This window comes from Trichoderma breve, chromosome 5 (assembly GCF_028502605.1).
Source record: "Trichoderma breve strain T069 chromosome 5, whole genome shotgun sequence".
NCBI lineage: Eukaryota > Fungi > Ascomycota > Sordariomycetes > Hypocreales > Hypocreaceae > Trichoderma > Trichoderma breve.
In genome coordinates, this window is record NC_079236.1 from 3,384,762 (window position 1) to 3,408,700 (window position 23,939).

At 52.4% G+C, this 23,939-nt stretch overlaps 9 protein-coding genes across 9 annotated transcripts; 6 read left to right on the forward strand and 3 right to left on the reverse strand.

Annotated features, from left to right (window-relative positions):
* Positions 1-371: 371 nt before the first annotated feature.
* Positions 372-1,700, forward strand: T069G_08643 (uncharacterized protein; the record flags this gene model as incomplete). Its single annotated transcript, XM_056175853.1, has 4 exons — positions 372-574; positions 632-962; positions 1,028-1,218; positions 1,292-1,700. 4 exons carry the CDS (start codon positions 372-374, stop codon positions 1,698-1,700), a joined length of 1,134 nt encoding a protein of 377 aa, XP_056026802.1.
* Positions 1,701-2,698: 998 nt separating this feature from the next.
* On the forward strand, positions 2,699-6,059 carry T069G_08644 (spt20 family domain-containing protein; the record flags this gene model as incomplete). Its single annotated transcript, XM_056175854.1, has 6 exons — positions 2,699-3,056; positions 3,124-3,504; positions 3,565-4,371; positions 4,426-4,521; positions 4,618-5,081; positions 5,160-6,059. 6 exons carry the CDS (start codon positions 2,699-2,701, stop codon positions 6,057-6,059), a joined length of 3,006 nt encoding a protein of 1,001 aa, XP_056026803.1.
* A 1,391-nt stretch (positions 6,060-7,450) lies between these two features.
* On the forward strand, positions 7,451-8,668 carry T069G_08645 (autophagy-related protein; the record flags this gene model as incomplete). The annotated part of the gene is made up of 3 exons (XM_056175855.1): positions 7,451-7,721; positions 7,788-8,406; positions 8,473-8,668. 3 exons carry the CDS (start codon positions 7,451-7,453, stop codon positions 8,666-8,668), a joined length of 1,086 nt encoding a protein of 361 aa, XP_056026804.1.
* A 782-nt stretch (positions 8,669-9,450) lies between these two features.
* Positions 9,451-11,032, forward strand: T069G_08646 (aminotransferase class-III domain-containing protein; the record flags this gene model as incomplete). Its single annotated transcript, XM_056175856.1, has 3 exons — positions 9,451-9,573; positions 9,692-9,931; positions 10,004-11,032. The coding sequence occupies 3 exons, from the start codon at positions 9,451-9,453 to the stop codon at positions 11,030-11,032; spliced, it is 1,392 nt and encodes a 463-aa protein (XP_056026805.1).
* A 424-nt stretch (positions 11,033-11,456) lies between these two features.
* T069G_08647 (pyridoxal-dependent decarboxylase conserved domain-containing protein) lies at positions 11,457-13,359 on the reverse strand (the record flags this gene model as incomplete). Its single annotated transcript, XM_056175857.1, has 5 exons — positions 11,457-11,510; positions 11,571-12,206; positions 12,302-12,910; positions 12,985-13,012; positions 13,079-13,359. 5 exons carry the CDS (start codon positions 13,357-13,359, stop codon positions 11,457-11,459), a joined length of 1,608 nt encoding a protein of 535 aa, XP_056026806.1.
* A 1,766-nt stretch (positions 13,360-15,125) lies between these two features.
* On the reverse strand, positions 15,126-17,355 carry T069G_08648 (alpha/beta hydrolase fold domain-containing protein; the record flags this gene model as incomplete). The annotated part of the gene is made up of 2 exons (XM_056175858.1): positions 15,126-17,211; positions 17,264-17,355. 2 exons carry the CDS (start codon positions 17,353-17,355, stop codon positions 15,126-15,128), a joined length of 2,178 nt encoding a protein of 725 aa, XP_056026807.1.
* A 2,419-nt stretch (positions 17,356-19,774) lies between these two features.
* On the forward strand, positions 19,775-20,836 carry T069G_08649 (uncharacterized protein; the record flags this gene model as incomplete). Its single annotated transcript, XM_056175859.1, has 3 exons — positions 19,775-19,940; positions 20,016-20,413; positions 20,480-20,836. The coding sequence occupies 3 exons, from the start codon at positions 19,775-19,777 to the stop codon at positions 20,834-20,836; spliced, it is 921 nt and encodes a 306-aa protein (XP_056026808.1).
* Positions 20,837-21,698: 862 nt separating this feature from the next.
* On the forward strand, positions 21,699-23,171 carry T069G_08650 (uncharacterized protein; the record flags this gene model as incomplete). The annotated part of the gene is made up of 1 exon (XM_056175860.1): positions 21,699-23,171. The coding sequence occupies one exon, from the start codon at positions 21,699-21,701 to the stop codon at positions 23,169-23,171; it is 1,473 nt and encodes a 490-aa protein (XP_056026809.1).
* A 337-nt stretch (positions 23,172-23,508) lies between these two features.
* T069G_08651 (cytochrome c oxidase subunit VIIc domain-containing protein) lies at positions 23,509-23,814 on the reverse strand (the record flags this gene model as incomplete). Its single annotated transcript, XM_056175861.1, has 2 exons — positions 23,509-23,534; positions 23,613-23,814. The coding sequence occupies 2 exons, from the start codon at positions 23,812-23,814 to the stop codon at positions 23,509-23,511; spliced, it is 228 nt and encodes a 75-aa protein (XP_056026810.1).
* Between the last annotated feature and the right edge of the window lie 125 nt (positions 23,815-23,939).

The following is a 23,939-nucleotide window of genomic DNA, read 5'->3' on the forward strand; positions in this document are numbered from 1 at the left end:
GCATTCACGTGCGCGCTCGCAGCCTCGGTGGCGCGGGATTTAAATTGCTCCACCGCCGCAGCAACCTCGGGAGCGGCGCGTTGCTGGAGAGAGAACTCCACATTGTTGACATGAAGCAAGCTGAACCCCCAGCCACCGACTTGTTGCGACACACCTTCGACTAAGCCGGGCTCAGCTCTTCCCCCACTCAGCTCAGCACTTACAAGATCCAAGCTTGTTTATTCAGGACGAGCATTATTTTGTATAACCGCGGCATTGTTTGCATCTTGTTTTGCATCTTTGCAGCCTCTCTCGACCGCCCTCGGATTGGGCATTTGTAGCCAGTTCCGTTTGTGACCGCACTTGCAAGCGATGCCACGCTCTTCCGTCTAATGTCGCCTCCTTACGACAATCACGGCTCCTCCCGCAGGCGAGGCGTCTGGAGCCATTGGGTGCCTCTTGCCATCACCCTGACCGTGGCTACTGCCGGGCTCGCCGCTTGGGTTTGGAGTCAGCGCAAGGAGACTGTTGAAGACCACGCCGAGGCAGAGCCCGACTTGGACTACGAGAATGCCGACTATGGGGAGAATCCGGCGTATGGCGCAGAGAACCGCAGACTGGCGCCGCCGCCGGAGCATGCCCAACGCGACAGCTATGCGACCGGCGCTGAGATGGCCGAGGGCAACCGGGGAACGCGAACGGCGAGCGCCTTTACGTCGCAGCCGCAGCATTTCTTCGACTCGGCTGGAAAGACGGTTGCCGCTGGAGTAGCTGCCGCCGGCGCAGCTGTCGGCAAGGCGCTGGCCTCGATCCGCGAAGAGGACCGGCCCGAGCACGAAACGGGCGCCTGGCCTGAAGAACGAGAGCTCAAGAGAGAAAAGGGACCCGCGCCGAGCCTGAAGAAGCGCAAGACAGTTGCTATTGTTATCTCTGCCGATTCTCAGTTTACCGACGACGACGACGACATTGCTCATGAGCATGCCGTGAGTGAACCCCTGCTTACTTTTTCTCGTCGACGTCGTCAGCAGCTACTAACCAGTTGAAATAGTCCATCCTGAGCCACATCCCCAAGCACAATGACCTGTCTGCCATCAAGCTCTTTGTCCTCATCTATGCACCTGGCTTAAAGGACAGCACGGCTGATGCTGCTACGAGTAATCGCCCGCCTCCTTCGGTTAGCTCGTCATTCTCTAACGTTGGATATGATCAAGCTCAAACTCCTGAGGCCAAAAGCCCAATGTAAGCCCCCTTTCCTCACCTTCACAAATATGTTGATTCATGGGATAATGCTAATGGGTATACTTTCTTTTAGCCTTGGCGCTACGGCAGAAAACACCTTGTTCAATGCCGTGTACTCGCATGCCTTGGCTCTGGTGGACAAGGAGACTATGATCCTTCCCTTCACCACCCCCAACGGCCACACGCACATCCTGCGCCACCTGCAGCCCGACATCATCTACCTCCAGGAGTCGCTTGCTGGCGACAGCGGTAGCTACATCACTAACATCCAGACCTGGCTCCGACACGACATTGTCCTAGTTGTGGGCGCCGAAGACGGATCTGGCGGCCTGGCCGACAGCGAATCCGAGGCCGAGAGAGCTGACAAGGTCGAGAAGTGGTGGCAGAAGCCCGAGCGCGTCGGTCGTGGACGAGGCATCATTGTTGTCGACAGCGTGCGCGTTAATGATGATTGGGCGCGAAGAGTTCAGGGCCGGGAATGAGGCTTAGACGGTACGTATCAGGATATTAATGAAATGGAAGGGAAGATACCAGGACGTTGATTTTGTAAATTTGTATATACATATTTTTTGGACTTGATCTCTTATTTTTACCAGTGCGACTTAGTGCTATAGTTACTCTTAGTTGGGGAGAAGAAGAGGATATCGCAATCGTAACGTACCTGTATCTACCCATGGCATGTTTATAAACGCCGTGCTTTACCGATTTGGCTCACATATCGCGGATAGAACGTGACTAGGGCAAGAGCACTTTGTTTAAAGTTCAAACACACCTGATTTAGAGTTCGAGACTTGATGTTTTTTTTTTTCTTTTCCTACTTTATTGTTGCTTTGATTCTTGAGGTGCCTTATGCAGCAGGGAGTTGGACCCAATAGCCAATAGCGGCGCGCAGATCTATTTCAACCTCAACCAGAATTCTTCGTCCAAGGAAAACGCTGTCGTTCCAAAGCTACCTTATTTACATGCAAACGAATATTGATACATGTACCGGTATTGCTCATGTGAAAACGCCTATCTCTCGTATACTTTGCGAGTGGTTGGCTTAAAAAAGGGTTGAGGCGGAGTCACGTGATAGGTGAGCCTCGGGCTTTGTCAGTCAGTTCAACGTCTGCTCAACTTCACCTCAGATGGTCCCTTATGCGCAATCGCCAAGTCGCCGGCAGAATCCAACTACTCCCTATACTCTCGTTTCTGCTAGACGTCGCCAGCGGCTCAACCATCACCGACTGATGGATCACTGCTAATCTCGACCTCTTGCGCCTCTGTTCGGCCGTGGTCACCGGATCCACGCTGAGCAATCCGTCTCCACAACCCACTAATCTCGCGCCGCGACTCCAGCTTCACGTCTCGTCATCCCGAACTGCAATTGCGGCGCAAGTAGATGCTTGCGATCGACGCCGCGAGACACGCCCAGCAAGCGCGGTAGAAGCCGGGGTCTCAGGTCCTGCAACACGCGCGCCGTCGTGCATCCGGCGTCACGATGGCACCTACCAACGTCACCACTGCCACGGCAACCGCTACCACCACGGCGGTGCAGCAGAACGGCTCAACCAAGATTAAGCGACCGGTGCCGCCAGGAATCCAGACCAACGGGGCTGCCTCGTCAGCCTCATCGCCGTCGCCGTCCATGGCGAACAACAAGCCGCCCAGCGCGAAGCAGCCGCCTAATTCCGCCAGCGATCGGGCCATCACGGCCTCAACGGTTCGGCCCATGGCCCGGATCCGTCGCGATACCCTGAACCAGGCGGCCGGGCGCAATTCGAGAAATAGCGCGGGGATGCGATCGGCTTCGTTCGCAGCAGATATGGCGGTTCATGGTTATGAACCCCCACCATATGGTAATATCATGACCCATGTCGGCACCATATCATATTGGCGTGACTCTAACAAGGCATCCATCTACAGTTGTCACCGATGCGTACGTATTAAAGAAGCATTTGGGGCGACCCCCCTCGCTGGTCGTCCATATGCACCCCACACATTTCCGCTTCGATGGTCAGGACGGCATGTTCCAGTATAAGTCGCCGATGAGGATGTTTCTCGACCATGTGAAGAACCGCACGATTCCCCACGATCTTCTCTCCTACTTTATCGAAGGCAACGTGCCATTCTATGAGGGATGCCTCATTGTACAGATTCACGACCACAAATCTGTGGCCCAGGCCAAGGGCGTCAAACGACCTTCATCCGCCTCCAGCGCTGTTGTACCGTCGTCTATCCACAACTACAACCAGTGTCTTACCCCTTCACCCCACGTGCCATATCCCAAGGAAGAGCAGAATTCTGGTGAAACGGCTGGGAAACCAAAAGAAGAAGCTTCAAAGGAGACAGATGTCGATGAAAAAGATGCCGATAAAGAGCCTACGTCGAATGTGCCTCTGGACACATCAAATAAAGTTGCCGCGAAGCCAAAGATTTACACTGTCGTCCTTCACCCGACGGCTGAGAGTATACAAATGGATCTCGCACTCAAAGCTTCCGCATCCAAAATCACTGGCGATGCCCGTGCTACCAATGACAGTTCGATCATGGCACCTCCATCAACCCCCTCAACATTAGTGCCGCCGACACCAACTACGGCAACGATGCAACCGCCTGCGAAAAAACAGAAGCGAGAAAAGAATGAACTGGATAGAAATGGCTTATATGCTTTCGAAGGCCAGGTATTACTCGCAACCAACGCACCTCTAATGCTCGAGCCGACCAAGAGCGCAGAGGAGACCATTGCTCTGCTGGAGGAATGGTCACATCCCAGTCACAAGGAGGACCCGCCCAAACCAAAGACGCGCAAAAGGACTGTTGCCGAAATGGCCGCGGACGAGGCTGCTGCTGCGGAGCTGGAACGCTATATGCTGGTTCTGGACGATCGGCTTGCCTCAAACTCTACCGGTGCCCAAGGCGCTGGTGGCGCAGATGGAGATGGCGCAACTGGCGCAGCTACCTTTGAGCCTCGATTCGAACGCTTTAAGCTCATTGAAGATATTAAGAGAGAGCATGCCGAAAAGAAGGAACAGGAGAAGCTTAAGCAACTTGAAAACGACCGGAAACTGCAGCTCCAGAGGCAACAGCAACAGCAACAACAGGCGGCAGAACTCGCTGCCCAGAGGCAAGCGGAACAAGAGAGGGCGCGACGCGAGGCTGCGGCCAGGGAGAGTCAGCTTCGTCAAGCCGAAGCACAGCGACAGGCACTGGCTGCTCGTGCGGCAGCGTCAACTCCTGTAGCGCAGGCCAACAACAACCAAGCGCAAATGAACCAGACGCAGCACGCTCACCCTTCCGCTCAGGGCGGAGTGGTGGCCAACGGTATGCAAAACGGCGTCCCAGCAGTTCAGCAAAACGCGATGCCAAACAGTATACCCGGACCAGCCCAGGCCCGTTTCCAAGCCCAAATGTCTCAAGCTCCAGCGTCCTCGCCTGTCATCAGGCAGGGAACTCCCCAAAATATGTCGTCGCCGATGGTGGGAAGCGTCCCCATGCAGCAAACCAACTCCAGCATGGCAGCAAGCCCTCCTCGGCCCGCTTCTGTCGTACAAAACCCTCAAGTATCGGTACCCATGACGCACGCCATGTCTTCGAGAAACAGTCAGCAGAGTCATCCCTCCAACACACCTCGTATGCCCCACTCGACGCCAAATATATCTCATGCCACGCCTATTAACCGGCCGACAATGGTTGCAACTCCCCGCATGACCCAAGCGAGTCCTCCTCCTGCTATGATGGCCCAGAACTCTCAGATGGGCCAGCAGATGATGATGAACGGCCAAGTTATGAACCAGGCCAACCCTCAAGTTATGGCCCAGATGGCTCAGCAAGCCCAACAACGAGCCATGCTGCAGCAGCAACAGCAACAGCAACAGCAGATGGTGGCCGCCGCTCTTCAGAATGGTACCTTTAATGGCGTTAACATTGCTTCACAAGGCGCAGGCATGACTCCTCAACAGCAACAGCAAATGATGCAAATGATGCAACGGCAAATGATGCTGCAGCAGCAACAACAGCAGCAACAGCAACAACAGCAGCAGCAACAGCAGATGAACCCACAGCAGCAACAGCAGCAGCAGCAGCAGCAGCAGCAGGCACAGCAACAGTGGGCTCAACAATACGCTCAACAACTGCAGAACATGCAAGGTGCTCAGATACGCCAGATGACACCACAAATGCAGGCTCAAATTCAGCATATGGCGCGAATGGGCCAGATGAATGGACAGCTAGGAAATATGATGCGAGGCCAGATGAATGGGCAGATGATGAATGGTAATGTCAATGTCAATGCCAACAACATGCAAGCTATAGTAGCCATGCAGATGCAGCAGCAACAACAGCAACAGCAGCAGCAGCAGCAAGCACAGGCCCAAGCCCAAGCACAAGCGCAGGCACAGGCTCACGCTCAGGCCCAGCAAGCCCAGGCTCAGGCACAAGCTCAAGCCCAGGCACACGCCCAGGCTCAAGCTCAACAAGCACACGCCCAGGCTCAGGCCCAAGCACAGGCGCAGGCCCAAGCACAAGCGCAAGCGCAGGCACAGCATCAAGGGCAAGGACCTCAGCAAGCACATGGCAATGCTACCTTACAAGTGCAAATGCAGGCCCATGCCCGCCTTGTCTATAATCGCCTGATGGGAGTGGCGGCAGCTAAATTTGGTGGTCCTGAAAACATACCACAGGATACGGTGGACAAAATCAAGCAGCAATCCTATGCGCAAGCCCAACAATCAGTGAGAGACTTGGTTCAGCGGAGAGCCCAGCAGCAACAACAACAACAGATTATGATGCAGCAGCAACAGCAGCAGCAGCAGGCAGCAATGCAAGGCATGGGCGGGATGATGGGGCATCAAGGAATGTAAATACGAGAAGAGATGTGGGCAAACGAAAAAGAAGGGAGTGTCTGAATCTTTCAGAGGAAGAAGCACGCCAGGTCAAGTCCAAGAAGCACGGGGATGAGCGTCTTGGAACTATGGGTGATGCCAAAGAAAGGAAATGACGGCTGTTGACATACATGTCTTTTTCACACACGGAGTTCAGGAAGGCTGGTTACAAATTTCGGCAACGTCAGGATTTACCGCGTTTGGGCAACAATGTTTTAATACCCTATGGAATGATGCTTTCTGTGGTGGCAGGTTAACCACGATGAGCTTGCTTTGAGTTTTTGTTTTTATTAATTTTTTTTTTTTATTCTTTTTGCTTCTTTTTGTGCTTCGTGGAGAACGGGGCATTCTATGTCGGCTTTTGGACGGGCTCATACGAACTAACGAAGTCGAAGTCGCTCGGCAACTGGCGTTGGAAGGGGGGGAATCCCTAGGATTGGTGGAGGTAATGGAGTTGACATGCTTGTATATTACCAGTTTTCAGAGCAGCAGAAACTTTGCGTATTGCAATAAATGAAGAGTGTGACTATTTTCTGTGTATCTATGGTGACGATGTATGGATATGGTGGTTTGCTAAGATGGAATCATCTATGGTTGGGTACCTCAGTACAGGTACTACACCTAATGCGGCGATGCATTGTGTACATCTTGTTGGTGCAGTAGTGCGCGGTAGAATGAATGGATGCCTTCGTACCTACATACAGAACATGCATCTGCCATTACCTTAGTACAGGTACCTAGTACTGCTATTACGTGCTAAGGTGATATCTTGATTCCATTACCCAAACCACCTATACTCATAACCCATACCCAAATAACTTGGAATACAAATAGCTCGGGTACTATATCCTCTATCCCCTGTATTATCCCACTCTACTACTACGGTATTGCATCCCCCTTTTTCCCGCCGAAATAGCTTGCTGCACACCGCTTATAAAGAACCGAAAATCGTCGTCCAGCCCCGAAACGGCGGTTGTCACGTGCCCCCGGCCTGTTCGGGGAGGTCCCCAAAGCAATGACGGAGCGTCACGTCAAGCATAATCCAAGCGTCCAGTGCCAGCTTTAGCCCCATTTGCTTTGCGCGAAAGCTTGACGTGATTCCAGGCTGAAGCAAATCCTGTGCATCCTTTCAGCAGCCATTCTTTTTGCAGCCTGTGCCTCATCATCGCCTCTGCCAGAACTTGAGCATCGCTGTCGGTTCCGTCTTTACCTGTTTCTTTTTTGTGGGGGAGTGTCTCTGTTGAGCATTATTTGTATCTACTGCCTCTTTGACCCCATCCGCCTCCCCTGTTTGTTCTCTCTCCCCTCCGACACGCCGCCTTTAACTTTTGGTCCTTCTCCTCACGATACTTTTGGACCTTTCCGTCACGATGCAGCCTCCTCGGTCGTCAGCGCTACTGCTGTCGCTGCTTTTGGCGGCGCCGGTGCACGCAGCAACGATGCTGAGCTGCAACAAGATCCTGGTGGACGGACATAACTTTGATCTGTCGCCGCTTGGGGGGCCGCACTCAGTGGTGACGTCGCGATTCGAGTCTAGCACGGGAGCTCACTCCAACACTACGTATACGGTGGACATTTGCCAGCCCCTGAAGAAGAGCGGAAAGGCAAAGTCAAAGGAGGAGTGTCCCAACGGAACAAGAGGTGAGGATTATCTTTCACTGTAACTAGGTCATCTTCGCTTTCGGAATGTCTAATCAACGCTCGCAGTCTGTGCCATTACCCGGTTCCTCAAGGACGACCAAGACTCCGTCACAAAAGTCGTTGCCATTGCGGGTGGACTTGAAAATGCTGGCGGATCGCAATTCGAATACGAGGCGACAAGGCTTAAGAACAGCGACTCAAACTCGGACTCCCAGAAGGAGGGCCTTCGACTGGTCCTCAAGGGCGGTAAACACCCTCTCACCGGGCCCGTCTCCGAGCGAAGGACCCAAAAGGCCGTCATTGAGTTTCTGTGCGATCCGGAAAAGACTGGCACTGAAGGCGAGTGGGCTTCTGAGGATGAGTACGAGAAGGCTCCTTCGACAAGACGACGGGCAGAGGATGACAAAGGAGACAAGAAGGAAAAGGATGATGATAAGAGCGGAGATGATGGTGACAAGGACAAGGACGATGACGGGAAGCAGGACTCGGCCATCGAGCACCAGCTGAAGAACGACAACGCCGCTCTAATCTGGGAGGACTATGCTAAGGAGAAGGATTCCGACGTGCTGCGGCTGACTTGGTACACCAAGCATGCGTGCGAGAAGCGTGATGGCGGCAAGGATGAGGACAAAGAACCCAGCGACTCGAGCGCAAGCTGGGGCTTCTTTACTTGGTTTGTCATTATGTAAGTGCAACGCAAACTGCTCCATGCGAATCTGACGATTGACTAACGGCTCCTCTCCCTTTGCAGCGTCTTCCTTGGCATTGCGGCATACTTGATCTTCGGCTCTTGGCTCAACTATAACCGTTACGGCGCACGAGGTTGGGACCTCCTCCCCCACGGCGACACTCTGCGCGACATTCCCTACCTCCTCAAGGACTGGACGCGCCGGGTGCTCAACACTGTCCAGGGCGCTGGCAGTCGCGGAGGCTATAGCGCTGTCTGAGCGATAACAAAAAGAATTCATTTTCACGGCCCCAGGGGTGGAATGGGATGGGATAGGTGGGACACGACGCGATGGCTGCGAACAAGGGTTATACAATGCACAATGCTTGGGGTTCTTGGTACTTGATTTTCTTTTTCCTAATCCCCTTGTCAGTTTGGGCAAGGCGGCGTTCTGGTTGCATACTAAGACTCGTTGCGTTTTGTTTGGGCGGTATTTGTAGAGACTGTATTTATTTCTTGGGTTCTACTATTGATAATCCCATACAAATATGTTTTATCATTTTCTTTGCTTGTTCACTCGTGATGCTGTTACTGGACTGGAAATGATGGCAATGACTACATAACTTCAACTATATGGGGTAAGATACCTTGAATGGAGTCTAATACCGATATATGGAGCAAATAGCGGTCCTCTGCAGAACAAAAGACTCACGCTTAGCCTTGGCCCGAGATCAAGATAGGAGATACGATGACTCCGTCGATCCAACAGCCCAGCCCGACCAAATGAAATGACTCAATTGCATGCATGCAAGCCAAGCAAAAAAAAAAAAAATTTGTGTCGTCACAGCACCATTTTGAGCAAGACCAGCGATAGCGGAGCTTTATCGATAAAAAACAAAAGGGCGTACCTAGGGAAATTATATATCGCTCCCCACCAGTCCCAGCTTTAAAAGCCGTGCAGCTTTCAGCGTCATTCAAAGTTTCCCCAATTCCAGGCGATTTGTACAAGAGTGCGAATTGCGTTTTATTTTTCTCCCTTTTTTTCTTATTGGATTGGGAATCATGGCGGCATTGAGGGTTTCGCTGGCTGGTTTGGCGAGGGGGTCTGGCGCTGGCGGGCGCATGATGTTTTCGACGACGAGGGCGGTTGCGAGCTTGTCGGCGAGTGTGAAGCAGAGCATCAAGGTGAGTTTGGTGATCTTTTTGTTATGGCCAGCAAATCAATTAGATTTCAATTGATCGACTGTCTGTCAATTTACTGTATTTCACATTTGGCTGACAAAAGTTTCTTTTGGATTTGCAGCGAGATGCAGCTCTGCCGAACCCCGATCCCGCTCCAGATTCTCCCAGCGCGGCGCTCGTCAACGAATTCGCGCCGTACATGGTCGCGACATATGCCCGACCGCCGCCTGTCTTTGTTCAGGGCGAGGGGTCGTGGTTGTGGGATATTGAGAATCGCAAGTATCTTGATTTTACGGCGGGAATTGCTGTGACGAGTCTGGGGCACAGCGATCCTGAGTTTGCGGACATCATTGCCCAGCAGGTAAGTTTGCTTTATTGGAAGGGGAATACTCTATGTGTGGATAAAAGAGCTGACGTGATGGGTGAAAACTAGGCCAAGTCACTGATCCATGCTTCGAACCTGTACTACAATCCCTGGACCGGCGCGCTGTCGAAGCTGCTCGTCGAGAAGACACTTGAGGCCGGATGCATGCACGAGGCATCAAAGGTCTTCATCTGCAACTCCGGTACCGAGGCCAACGAGGCCGCCATCAAGTTTGCCAGGAAAGTGGGCAAGATTGTCGATCCGTCCGGCGAAAAGGTTGACGTTGTGTCGTTCCAACATGGTTTCCACGGCCGCACTATGGGCGCCCTCTCCGCGACGCACAACCCCAAGTACCAGAAGCCCTTTGCGCCCATGGTGCCTGGTTTCAAGCAGGGAACGTACAACGACGTCGCTGGCATCAATGACTTGGTTAACGAAAAGACATGCGGTGTCATTGTCGAGCCTATCCAGGGCGAGGGAGGCATCTACGCCGGCAGCGAGGAGTTTATGGTGGCGCTCGCCAAGCGATGCCGTGAAGTCGGCGCTATCCTGATCTACGATGAGATCCAGTCTGGTCTTGGTCGCACTGGCAAGCTGTGGGCTCACGGCAGCCTTCCCAAGGAGGCCCACCCAGACATCCTGACCACGGCCAAGGCCCTCGGCAACGGATTCCCCATCGCCGCCGTCCTCGTCACGGAGGCCGTCGCCGAAAAGATCAAGCTCGGCGACCACGGCACCACTTTTGGCGGCAACCCGCTCGCCTGCCGCCTGGCGCATTACGTCGTGTCCAAGCTCTCCTCTCCCGAGCTCCAGGAGAGCGTGGTGGCCAAGTCCGGCATCTTCGCGGACCGCTTCGCCAAGCTGCAGGCCAAGTTCCCGGAGCTCATCACGGAGCACCGCGGCCAGGGACTCATTCTGGGGCTGCAGTTGACGGAGGATCCTTCGAAGATTGTGACTGCTGCGAGGGAGAGGGGGTTGTTGGTGATTACGGCGGGGACGAACACGTTGCGGTTCTTGCCGAGCTTGGTGATGACGGAGGAGGAGATTAACCATGGGTTGGATATCTTGGAGGAGGCTATTGTTGCTACGCGGTCGTAGTGGGGAGAATGTTGTTGAAACTCCCTTTGTTTTATGAGCCCTGGTTTTTGGTTTTACGTGTATAATGTTCTGGCGGGTTTCAGTATGGTCTCGGATTGGTTGGGAGTCTTAAATGTATAAAAGGTGTTGAGTGTTAGATATGAAAAGCATCACGATGGTTCCATTTACATATCAATGTTAGGAGAGAGGAAGAAGACAAAGTAAAAGAGTATGTCCTATATAAAAAGTACGGATGTTGTCGTTCCAACCTCTCATGGTCAAAAGACTAGAGTGGCCCGGCAATATCACATATAAGATGTTAAATAGACTACAGCTAAGATCATTCTTTTCGTAAGTTGTGGTATTTACTATCCCCCCCTATTCCATCATTTTTTTGTTCTTTTTTTCTTTCTTGTATATTCCAAACACGTCTCTCCCTCCCAGATTAGCAGATGGCGTGCGTCTTCCCCGTCTTTCCTTGCAAAGAGTGTCCCTCGCCCTTTACGCACACACCTCTGTTAGTTTTCAAACAGCTATTATATCCTTTATTCGTACTTACCGAGTAGTGCTTCGAGGCGTGGTGCCTGCTCTGATGCTTGTTCTTGCCATGCGACGCAATGTGGTCCCTGATGAACGCCTCCTGTCGCTTGATCGTCTCGGCGTCCGAGTTCTCCAGCATGCCCAGGCACAGCTTAATATCGTGGATCAACAAATCACATCGGCTCTTGGAAAAGTCCTCGCGCACCACCACGCGCAGCATCTTCATCTGCTCCGTGTGCGGCGCCATGGTGTACGCGGGAACGACCCAGCCCCTGGACCGCAGGTGGTGGGCGAGGGCGAACTCATCGTAATGACGCTCCTTGCCGCCCTCGTCGGGGGTCTTGAAGCGGAATGCCACGAGGGGCAGGCCTTGGCCGGCGCGCTCCGACATGATGACGAAGCCGTCGCGCTCGAGGACTTCGGTGAGGTAGTCGGCGGTGCGGGTGAGGTTGCTCATGATGGACTCGTAACCCTTCTTGCCGAGGCGGATGAACTGGTAGTACTGGCCGATGACCTGGGAGGCGCCCTTGGAGAAGTTGAGGGTGAAGGAGGATTGCTCGGCGCCGAGGTAGTTGATGTTGAAGATGAGGTCCTGGGGGAGGTACTCGTGGGAGCGCCAGACGACCCAGCCAACACCGGGGTAGACGAGGCCATACTGGTGTGGTTTTGTTTATTAGAATGAGAAGAGAGAGAAGGTGACAGAGGAAACGGAGAGCAGAGACAGTTGAAATGAGAAAAGGAAATACATACCTTGTGGCCAGAGACGTTGATGGACACAACCTTGGGCAGTCTGAAATCCCACTCCAGGTCCGGCAGAACAAACGGCGCAACAAAGCCGCCACTGGCAGCATCTACGTGAATCGGCACATCCAGATTCTTCTCAACCAGCAGGTCATTAATGCCCTTTACATCCTCGTAGTGTCCTGTGTAAGTAGTTCCCAAAATACAAGCAATACCAATCGTGTTCTCGTCAACCAAGTCCACGGCCTCCTGGGGATCAATCGTGTACCGGTCCGCCGTGCAGAACACGTACTTCTCCTCGACCTCAAAGTACCTCGCGGCCTTTTCCCAGCAGACCTGGACGGCGGACGACATGATGATGTTGGGCCGGTCGGTGGGCTTGCCCTCGGCCTGGCGGCGCAGCTTCCAGCGGCGCTTCATGGCCAGGACGCCGAGCATGATGGCCTCGGAGGAGCCGATGCACGAGGTGCCGATGCTGTCGCCGCCGGCGGGGGCGTGGAAGAGCTCGCCGATCATGTTGACGCAGCGGTTCTGGATGTCGGCGGACTGGGGGTATTCCTCGTAGTCGATGAAGTTTTTGGAGAAGGCCTCGGTCATGAGCTTTTCGGCTTCGTCTTCCTGCATCGTGATGTTAGAGCTGGATCAAGTTGTATGTGTAATGTAGGTATGGGTAGGTCGAGCAGAAAACGCACCATGTAAGTCGTAACGAAAGAAGCCAAGCTATCAAAATCATTAGATATCATTCTGCTGCTCTCAATTGTCGTACATAACAGTATAATAGCTTACTTGAGCTTGGGGTTGTTGTCCAAGCTGAGGTGGTCCTTAATCATGTGGTACGCAACGTCCTTGGGCATGGCGCCGCTGGGTATGCAGTGCTTGGGCAGGTCCTGGCCGGCGAATTGCGAGCCGTAGACGCTGGTGGTGAACTCGTCGGCATAGCTGGACAGCTTGACCTGCGAGAGGCTCTTGTGCAGAGGCTTTCCTTCCACGGCGAGCGAGGGGCCGCCGGCCTCTTGGCTGGAGGGCGTGGCCGAGCCGGATCGGCTGATGGCGCTGAGGTGGACCATGATGGACGAATTGAGTGATTGGATTGGGATATCAAAGTGGTGAGGATGAGATTAGAAAAAGAAAAAGAAGCAATTCAAAGGGAAAAAGAGAATGGGAAGAGGGAAATATATATGGGCAGCTCGAAAGATGACGACGATCCGGGCGATTGGGCTGCGAGCGGGTACTATTTCTATGTTCCCAGAGCAACACGAGGCCCGTCAACTACGCCATACATCAACTCGGCATGTCATGATGAGGGGTTCCCAGAGGGTACCTGTACTTGGACACAAAGCAAGCATCCACGGGGGGGCTCGTCTCGTCTCCTGACCTATCTCCTGCGTCTGTTGCAAAACGTCCTTTTCCCTTAACCAACTAGTCGATGCAGGACGGATCACCAATGGCCGGCCGCCATCTCCGGGCCATGGAGGCCCCTCAAGCCACGGGAAGCTATTCGAGAGCGAGCTGAAGCTCCGGGAAAGCTCCCAATGGCAGCAAGCTGGCGGGGATTGCTGGAGCTTTGTCACATCTTGTATTCAGACGCTTGACTTCAAGGAGAAACCTCTCCCCCCTTCTCAATGTTAAACTACTACATGTAATCAACGCGTGTTTTTCTTCTCTTTCGGTCTCGTAACTACGTGTAACTTAACACACACGGGGCGATGGGATTTCACAGCCCAGCTCCTGTTTTTGCCCTGCCCCTCTTTCAGTCTTCGATGTCATCTTCCAGTCGTTCTTCTTCCCAATCCCTGCTTATGGCTGCCCCTCCCCCTCTATCCTGCAAGCTAGTGAGTGCTAGTTAGCACCTCCTGCAACTGCTTGCTTGCTCTTATGCCAATGCAATGCTTCCCTTGCTAAACCGAACTAACAAGTTGTGTTCCCCACCAGCGCTTCATCGGATCTGACGGCTAAAGTCCCCAGTTGTCCAGGACATAGATGATGTCGCTTTCGTCACAGCTTGGCAGCGGTCGATCCCATTACATGTGCCGGCGACCCGGCCTTGCCAAAAAGCTTTTGTGGCGGCCTCCACCGTGGCGCTGGGCGCCGTTTAGACAAAGATGCAGATCGAGAACCACAAACATACTGCGAGACTTCTTTTTTCATTGCTTCTCCTTTATTAACGTGAGACAATTATTTAGGGCGGTATTTACGTGGCATGTTCTCTTTTGCTTCGCCTTGTTTTCGGTGTACGAGTCGGGGAAGTTGCCGGTTTAGACAACGGAGCCCATTGAAAAGTACTGATACTTGGCTGTACTTTACACCATGCTGAATTACTCGCAGGCCCTGGATACACGTACATTCTTGTCTCCTTACTTTTTCTCCTTTATTGATGCCCGGTGAGCTGTGAAAAAACACCGCATGAGGCATATCCGGGGAGCGCGAATAAGAGCCTGGTAATTTCAGTAGTGGTGTTTAACAGCATAGCCTCGTCATCCGAAAAGGGAAACACGGGTTACGAAGCACACCACAAGGCATCTGACATGGCATTCCAGAAGCTCCTTTTCTTATTCATGTTCATATTCGACAGGCTATAGATGAAACGAACAGGCTGTGATGCTTGGCCGTTTGTTGGCAACAGGTGCTTTTTTCAGATGTTGGCTTCTGTCGAAACCACTATGACTCGTAGTCTGTCTTATAAACCACGTAAAATACATGTTAAACAGAATATGATTGGTACATGTACAAACATCGATGGGCTTGCGCGCTCTATAATTCACAAAAAACCAATAAACAATAAACAAAAGAACCGTCCTTTCTCTCCTGTTTCAGGCCCCAATCATGCTACTTCTTATTCATCATCGCCCGTGCTCGTCAACCCACTCGCGAGCCCGTGCATCCTGCGTCCCAGCAAGTCATCCGAGCTCGTCAGCTTGACCAGGCTCTTGTTTCCTCGAAGCCCCTTCTTGGGCTTCCTGCCGTTCCCGTTCTTCTCCCCGTTGATTGGCGGCGAGCTCGACTCCGTCGTCGTGTCGCCGTTTGTATGGCCGTTGCCGTTTGTGAGGCCGTTGGCGTCCCCGTTCTGCTGCGTCAAGGTCCGTCCGCGAGACAGCTTGGTCATGCTAATTTCCAGGGGCCGGTCCTCATCGCCGCTGGATTCGGCTACTGATTGACGTCGAAAGTCGCCGTTTGTTGTGTGTGTCTTGGGGGGAGCTGCTCGCCTGGCTTGTTCTGCTCGCTGCGTCTCGGCGTCGAGGAAGAGCTGGTCGAACCAGGCGGCGCTTCGGTCAAAGTGCTTCCATGCGGGCGGGTAGACGCCTGGGAACTGCATGAAGCCGTGGGATGTCCCGGGGATGAGAAGCACCTCTGTGACCTCCTTGTCGTCAAACGCCCAGTTCTCGTCCACAACGGACGACCGGGAAAGTTGTCGTCGGGCTGCCGCCTCCTTTGCCCGCCGTAGACGCCCTGCGAAGACGACAGTGTCGTCGACCAGGGGATCTCGCTCTCCAGTCATGAAATAAGTCTTGGGGAAGTTTTCCAGCAGCTCCTCGGGAGCGAGGACTGGGCTTAGGAAATAGTCCTGCGTAAAGTCAGGACGGTTGTGTGCGCCGATGTATAAGATGATCATGGCTCGCATCATCTCGGGGGTGAGGACTCGGTCGTTGAAGTAAGATATCATGGATGACGTCGCCAAGCGAGTCTTCATGGGCTCTGCGCGATGAGATACAGCTCCCTCCTTTTTCTCATCGGGGCTCTGAGAAGTGCTAAGTGATTTAGGGCCAGCATGGCAGTACTCGGGCCGCGATCCACCATTCATATTGGCAGGAGAATCGGTTGGCTGTTTGAGTGGAGGTGTTCCATCCTCGTCGTCGGAGTGATGCGGTGTTCCCACAAGGTCGTTGTACTGCATACTCTTCCTCTTCATGATGGATTTGTTCGTCTTCCTCATCCTCCTGTCTCGAATAAGCGACATTTGCTCATCCGACATCCAGTTTCCAATATTCATGTCCAGCGTAGGATAGAAGCAGACGAGGCCATCCGGAGGCGGCAGCTTGCCAACGCCTGAAGAGCGTCGGAAATGGCTGATGCCAGTCTCGAGCACCATGAGCGTCGTTGCAACAGCCAGGTTTCCGCCTGCGCTGTCTCCGGTAATGACGATTTTGGGAATCTCTTTGCCGGACATGCCGATGCATCTGCCTCGGGACTTGACGAGGGTTACATAGACGTCGAAGCACTCGTTCAGAGCGAAAGGGTACGGATACTCGGGTGCCTTTTTATAGTCGATGCTGAGGATGGGCAGTCCAGTCTTGGAAGCCCAAGCAAACAGTTTGTCGTCGTTGCATCGAGGGTCCATGGCCACGAACCCGCCGCCAGGAACATCCAAGACGAGCTTGTTATGATGCTCCAGATCAGCAAGCGGGCCGTCGTAGTAAAGCCAGGCAGAAACGGCTTCTTTGTAATCACTGTTGGTAGGTCGCGGGATACGGACTTGCCTCGGCGGCCATCTTGTAAACCGTGGCCGCACAAGACGCTGGAGGAAGCCCAAGTACGGGGTGGTTCCCTTGTTCCAGGCAACTCGCAAGTGCTCAACCGTAATCATTCCACGAACCTTGCGGACCTTTTCGTCTGCCTTTTCGGCGGCAACGAGATAGTATAAAGAAAAGACGATGCTGGCAAGGTCACGCAACCACTTGGATCGAATCTTCATGGCAGTCCAGAACCCGGCGTCCAACGCGGTCAAGATCCAAGTGGCCCGATAGTAGGTAGGATCGTACATATTGGCCATGGGCTCGGGACTGGCCAGACCGACGAGTGCACTGAAGTTGCGGGCGGCGTAAAGGTATAACATGGTGATGATGACGGTCTGCCATGCTGTCAAGCGTCGAGAGAAGAATTTGGATATTTTTTGCGCAAACGATGGGCCATGTTTGTGACCTCTGTTCCTCCAGTCAGAGACGGTCATTTCTAGTAAGAGAGCAAGAGACGTACTTGTAGAGGTAAAACGTCCAAAACGACAATACGGCCAGGACTTGTAGACGCCTCGACTTGGAGGATGGTCGTCCGAGGACGTGATCTATCATGATGCAGGTGGGAAAAGAAGAAAGCAAGCAAAATCAGAGCGCAATAAACAGAGATCGCGAGGGTATTTTGATCTATATGCGGGTGTGTAACGTCAAATGTAATAATACATGGGTTATGTGCGTCTAGGCTCGATGTGACGGGCCTATTATGAATAGTATTGAATCGTAGGTGCAATGGCGGATCATTTCATTGAACACTCGAATCTTCAATTGTTTGTCGAGGCTTTGAAGCTATTCGTCAAGGGAGCACGCTGATTCGCTTCGCTGGATGTCGTCTCGTCTCGCAGATGGGCGGCTTTCATCGGATACGGCGGTCGGTCGGCTTCGTGAGAAGAGAATTAGGAAAAGAAAGAGAATCCAAAAAAGAAGCCAAATACCCAGCCAATCCAGAGCTGAATCCAACGACTAGAGGCCGACGCCTTCGAAAACGTCCGTGTGTCGGTCGGAGGTGGCGATACCCAAGTTCTTGGGAGCAAGCAATGGTGTATGTAGTATTGATGTATGAGCGTGTCCAGGGATAATGGAGATTACAAAAGGAAACATGGGAGAGTTCCGATTACGAGAGAAGCGGGATTGGAGCAGGAGCAGGCTTGTGACAGGCACATGTCATGCCCAAAATCCGATTTTCGGTAGGATTCTCGGCCTTGGGGGCAACGCTGTACGTCCTCGTGACGACGGTGGGAGGCGTCGAGAATGGCTTGCTGACATGTGAAAGCCAAGGGTGCCAATGACATGCAGGCCAATCAGAGCGCTGCCCACAAGAAGGAGACCCGGAATCCCCCCACGATTTTGGAGTATGACGGGGTTTGTTCTTCTTTTTTGCTAGCACGGAATACGGGGTAAAAGTTGGTTGCGAATGGATGCTTTTGCTGAAAGCGGCGTTTGGCAGCGTTCAAGCAGGGCGAGCGGGTGTCTCAAGATTGGACTGAGTCTGACGCCATGGCATGGTGAAGGTGGATGCAATTGAATTTGGGGCTCCCACGTTTTTGCTTGCTTAGCGATGTTCTGTGCCTAATTTGATGCTGCAATTGTAAGTGCCAAGCTGAATGCATGCAGTATTACTCCCAGGATATCCTTACTCGGCTCCCTCGGCAGGGATCAATAACACGAGAACGGCACGAGTTTACACCGACATGGCGAGGGTCTACTCGATGAGGACCTGAATTTTACATACCTTAAGTCGGCAATGCGAGTCTACCGAGTACATGTAGATGCAATCTCACTGCCATTTATTGATGCATGGACCTACGTGATACCCTAGAGTGATGCAAAACCGGTGTAATGGAATTTATTCCACGCTTTCTCTACCACAATTCCCATATGAGGAAGGATATGCAATTTAAATCGGCACAATGGTTGCATATATAATAACCGCACCAGTTGAAAGCATGTCAATTGTTGTCCAGTTCTTCGATTACGAGCATGTGCTGTGAGCTTTAATCACCGAGTCTCACCAACCGCTCTGCGACGGATGGACAACACCAATACTGTCCGTCGCGAAACGAACCGCCCTAAGCAGAGCCCCTTACAGCATTTCGAGAATAAAACATCGAACAAGAACAAGAAAAGAACCATGGAACCCTCGGAATAATTAAGCCATTGAACAATCAGCTGGAGTTGTTCCTTCGGATTGCCCGGACCATCATAACACAAAATGCACACTATCCTCGTATGGCCCAAGTGCTTCTTGGCGCCCCTGGCTCTCGGTAGATTTCCTCTAGCGAAATAACCTATCTAGATTAAAGATCGTCTATGAGCTTATTAGTGAATCTTATCACGGTCTCGTCCATAGATCTAGAAAAACCAACCAAGTGCCCTGCAGAGCTGATCAATCTTGGACACGATATTTGTACTTCAAGACATTTGGATGATGTTACTTGTGACAACCGTCACGCCATCTCTCATCTTCTTTTCATTGTTGACCACGCAAACAGACAATGGGGATATTCTCCCATAAACAGTCTCCAGAGCGAGACCCAAAACATTGAACTGAGACATGCGTCATGCTCCCGTACGTGTCGCCAGTAGCATCACGAAGATTCACTGACATGGGTCAGTTTGGACCCCGAAAAAAACAAGCTTGCTCATCTAGCTCATCAGCGCTAACCATTAATTATCAAGATGGACGATCTTGCACATTCCATCCCGGCCAGATTCATCAATCACGGCTCCCATCGCGGTGGGGCTACGTGATCAAAGCAGCTAGAAGTGCCGTCAAGCATCCAGCTGAGGTCGAACCCTGGCAAGGGAAAGAAGCGCTGGACATGGGCGATGAGGAATTTGAGACATGTTGAGTGATTGTCCCCTGAGTGAAGGGCTGGATTTATAAAGAGAGGCTGCCTCATGGCTTTGCTTGGGAATGTTGTTGGCAGAACAGTTGCTCCTTCAACTCTTACAATTACGAGGACAAGGCGTCGAGATGGTTCATCTGTGCAAGCTTGCGGCCGTTGTGGCTTTGGCTGTTGCGGCACCTTCTGCTGCCATTGATCCTAATGCTATTTATGACGGAGGCATCAAGGGGAACAATGGGACAATCCAGCTTGCCATTGGCAACGGCGGTGCCGGCCAGAGTGGTCTGATCAAAGGTACGTATATACAAACAATAAAAGGATATTCACATCTCTTGTACATGGAAATCTAACACAGTTTGTTGCCGACAGCTCTCGCAGATGCGTACATCAAAGATTCCGTCTCCAACGGCACCAAGCCCTTCAGAGTCGCCTGGTACACCAGCGACACCACCTACAGCATCCAGTATCTCCAGTCTGGCCTCATCGACGTTGGCATCACCTACAACCCGGCCGCAGAGAAGATTGCCATTGACCAAGGCATCGCTATTTCCCCCAGCTACTATGCCTTCCGGGACCACTTTATACTGGCCGGTCCTATAGCCAACCCTGCCAACATCTCCAAGTCGACGGATATTTACACCATGTTTTCACAGATCAGACAGGTTGCTGAGAATGAAGTGACTACACCACCTGTGCGATTCTTGAGCCGTTACGACAAATCTGCTACCAACATTAAGGACACCCTGCTGTGGGCTAGCATTGGCCAGGTACGTCTGAGTGTTACTCAATTTTCATTGTCCTAGTCAACTGTAACTGACTATACTCTTCTCCAGGTCCCTTGGGCTACTGCTTACTCTACCTGGTATCACCAATACATTGCCTTCCCCATCCAAGCTCTCACTGCTGCCATTCTGCTGAATGAGTACACCATCACTGACCGTGGCACGTATCTGTCTTTGGATGCCAAGCTGCGCAACCAGATGGTCATTTACAAGGCCGGCTCGGATAGTGCTGACGATCCTCTTCTGAACCCTGCCCATCTTTTGGTCGGAAAGAAGGCGCCTCATCCAAAGGTGGCTGTCGACTTTGCCAAATGGGTGGTTGGCAAGAGAGGACAGGCTGTGATTGTCGGGTTCAAGAAGGACGGCCAGCAGCTGTACAGCCCGGCGCCGTCGAATTCCACTGCCTAATGATTGTGCATATGATTATGTATATATAAACATACTGGGGGTTGAATCAAAATAATGATGAGTACATTATGTACATTTTGTCTAATTTATAGCATATCATGAATAAATCCTTCTTCATCGTACTATCGCCAATGATTAACTCGTTGAGACCCAACATCTTTGGCGACAGCTGGGTAAAGATGGAAGGGCTTTGAATAGATTGTCAATGTATCGACCATGTAGTCCTTCTAATTGATAAGATTTACATGACAATGTTTATCTGTTCCATCATCAATCGATAAATGATTGAAGCCTAACATCGATACAATTACTGTGCGAGTTGAGGACATTCGCACTTAGCTACATGAACCTGTGTACACATTTCCCTCGCCCCTCATTGGCTGGAGCTGCACACACATCCCACCAAGCCCAACCTCAGGCCCCCACTTGCAATTATCTCGATTTCCCATACTTTTTTCGGCCTGCCAGCAAAACCTCACCAACTCGACAACATCATGAGGAGGAGCCCATGAAACTCCCCGGGCGAGTGGACGGCTCTTTCTGCGGTGCGGTGCTGTCGACCCGATCATCAGCCGCGGCAACTCTGCGCAGCAATGTGTTTCCGAGGCCGCAGCCCCGGGATGCTTCGCAGAGACCAGCAACGCCGGTAACGACGCAAACGCACCACAGCCTCGTCTGCCCACGGAGCTCGCAATGGCTGCTGGCGACGTTTGTGCCGGGCCTCGAAAAGCACCGCACCGCTTCAACGCAGAAGACGCAGATTCCACGACGCACCGCCCGCGCCTACGGGACAGCCGCTGCCTCGTTGGCCGTGGGCACACGACAACGACCGCCGCCTGTCGTGATCCAAGACAAGGACAAGATGCTCTCATATGTCGACCAGGCCGAAGTAGGGACTGCCGAGGAGTATTTTGACTTTTACAGGGACCCGTATCGCCGAGGGTATGCCGCTCCGGATGGGCCAAAACTGCGAGTGTCGGAGAGAAAGGGCGATGTGCAGTATCCCTCATCGGAGGAGACAGCCATGGTGGATGACGGGACGCAGGGTGTTCTGACCCGACTCCAGACTGCCATTGGTCAACGACTGCGGCATCCACATCGCTACACTCTCGACGGGATATACAAACTATACTGCCAGCTTCCAGAACCTCGCATGCTATGCCTCACGTGGCAGTGGCGAAATAGACTATTGAAAGTCATGGGTACACCTCAAAAGAGGGACATGGACACAATGCTGCGCTACTTCGCCCTGGTTGCGGATGTCAAAAACGCCGGACTCACTCTCCGCCGTTCACAGTGGAATTTCGCGCTGGCCTTTGCATCCAAGTATACTGCCAGGGCTACAACCGAGGAGATGGAATCGGCACTGAGAATTTGGAAAGAAATGGAAAAAGAAGCGCAGGTTATGGGAAACGATGTGACGTTTAACATTTTGTTCGATGTTGCCGCCAAAGCAGGCAACTTTACACTGGCCGACATGATTTACAAAGAAATGGAGAATCGGGGGATTGAGTTTAACCGTTTCCACCACGTCAGTCTCATTCATTATTTTGGACTGAAGCTTGACTCTGGGGGACTTCGAGCGGCATACCGAGAAATGGTAGAGTCGGGCGAGATGATTGATACTGTTGTCCTCAATTGCGTCATCTCAGGGCTTCTCAGGTGTGGCGAGGAGGGAGCAGCTGAAGAGACGTATCAGCGAATGAAAAACGACCACCACATGGCAGCGGAGATTCCCCAAAAGGACTACATGATGAACAAGGTCGTCACCAAAGTTCTCATGATGTTTACTCGAGTTGGCAAGCAGCATCCAGAGCTGAAGAAATCCTTTCAGACAAACGTCAGCCTTACTCCAAATCTGCACACTTACAAGCTGCTGATTGACCACTATGCCACTCGCATTGGCAACCTTCAAAAGGTTGCCCAATATCTGGATGAGATGAAACATTTGAAAATCTCCATCGAACCCACCATCTTTTTGGCCTTGTTCAAGGGATTCTACATACATGGCGGATTTACCGGCTCGGACTGGTCTGAGCAGCGCCTGGAAGGTGTGCTGGCAGCCTTCTACCAGGCCCACGACGAGCGTGCCGAGGGGTTCCGTATAGACCAATGGGTGGTCATCTGGGCCCTGCGTGCGGTTAAAAAATGCTGCTCCAACGAGACGCTTCTCGAAACCTTCGATTCCATGTCCCAGAGGTGGGATATCAACCCGGACCGGCTGCAGTTTATGCATGCACTGTTTGAGAACATTCTGCATGACAAAGATCTCAAGTCTACGCGAAATGAGGATCTTCAGTATCAGCGGAGCAGAAAGGATACGTCGTGGCTATGATTAGGTCTCGACCTGTGTGATTGTATATAAGTGTTCATGTACGTTAGATAGCATTTGCCAAACATATAGACTAGCCCTATCATACGTCGATGGGGATCATCATGGAATGCAGCAATGATTTTATGACTAGTTTGAATCATATCCAGGTATCAGTCTCCAAGAATCTCCAAGAGTGAATGCAAACTGGAGCCGGCACGGAACGAGTTTTGTTTTGTATGTGACTTGTGAATTGGTCCCACGTCTAATTCGAGTTATTTACTCTGTCGCAACAGTCCACCACCCATTCATAGCACCAAGCGTCCAGCCCATATAAGCCTTTTGTAATCGAAGCAGTCGTTTACTGGGTCTTGTAGGTTTGGTAGACTAGCCTCGGGTATTAGCATCACAGCGCAAACGCAAACGAAAACCGCGATCCATGGCGGGGCAGCAAGTCGAACTCACCGGCAATGCCAAAGGGAGCGAAGAAGCCGGTGGCCATGAAGGCCCAGTAGCCGGCGCCGAACCACTTGCTGCGAGGGTTGAAGGGCAAGTTGGAGTAAGGGCCCTCGGGGTAGTGGTAAGGAGAGGACATGCGAGGGCGGGTGGTGTGGAAGCCTCGGCGGGCGACCGCGGAGGTGGTGCGAGTGGCGGCGCGGGAGAGCATCTGGACGAGGTCAATTAGCTGGACGAAGCACGGCGGAAGGTTTATTTCGTAAAGGGAATTGCGGACTTTGACAGGCGTTCGAGATTGGCGAGGCGTGGAGTTGCAGCGAGGTTGAGATTCTTGTT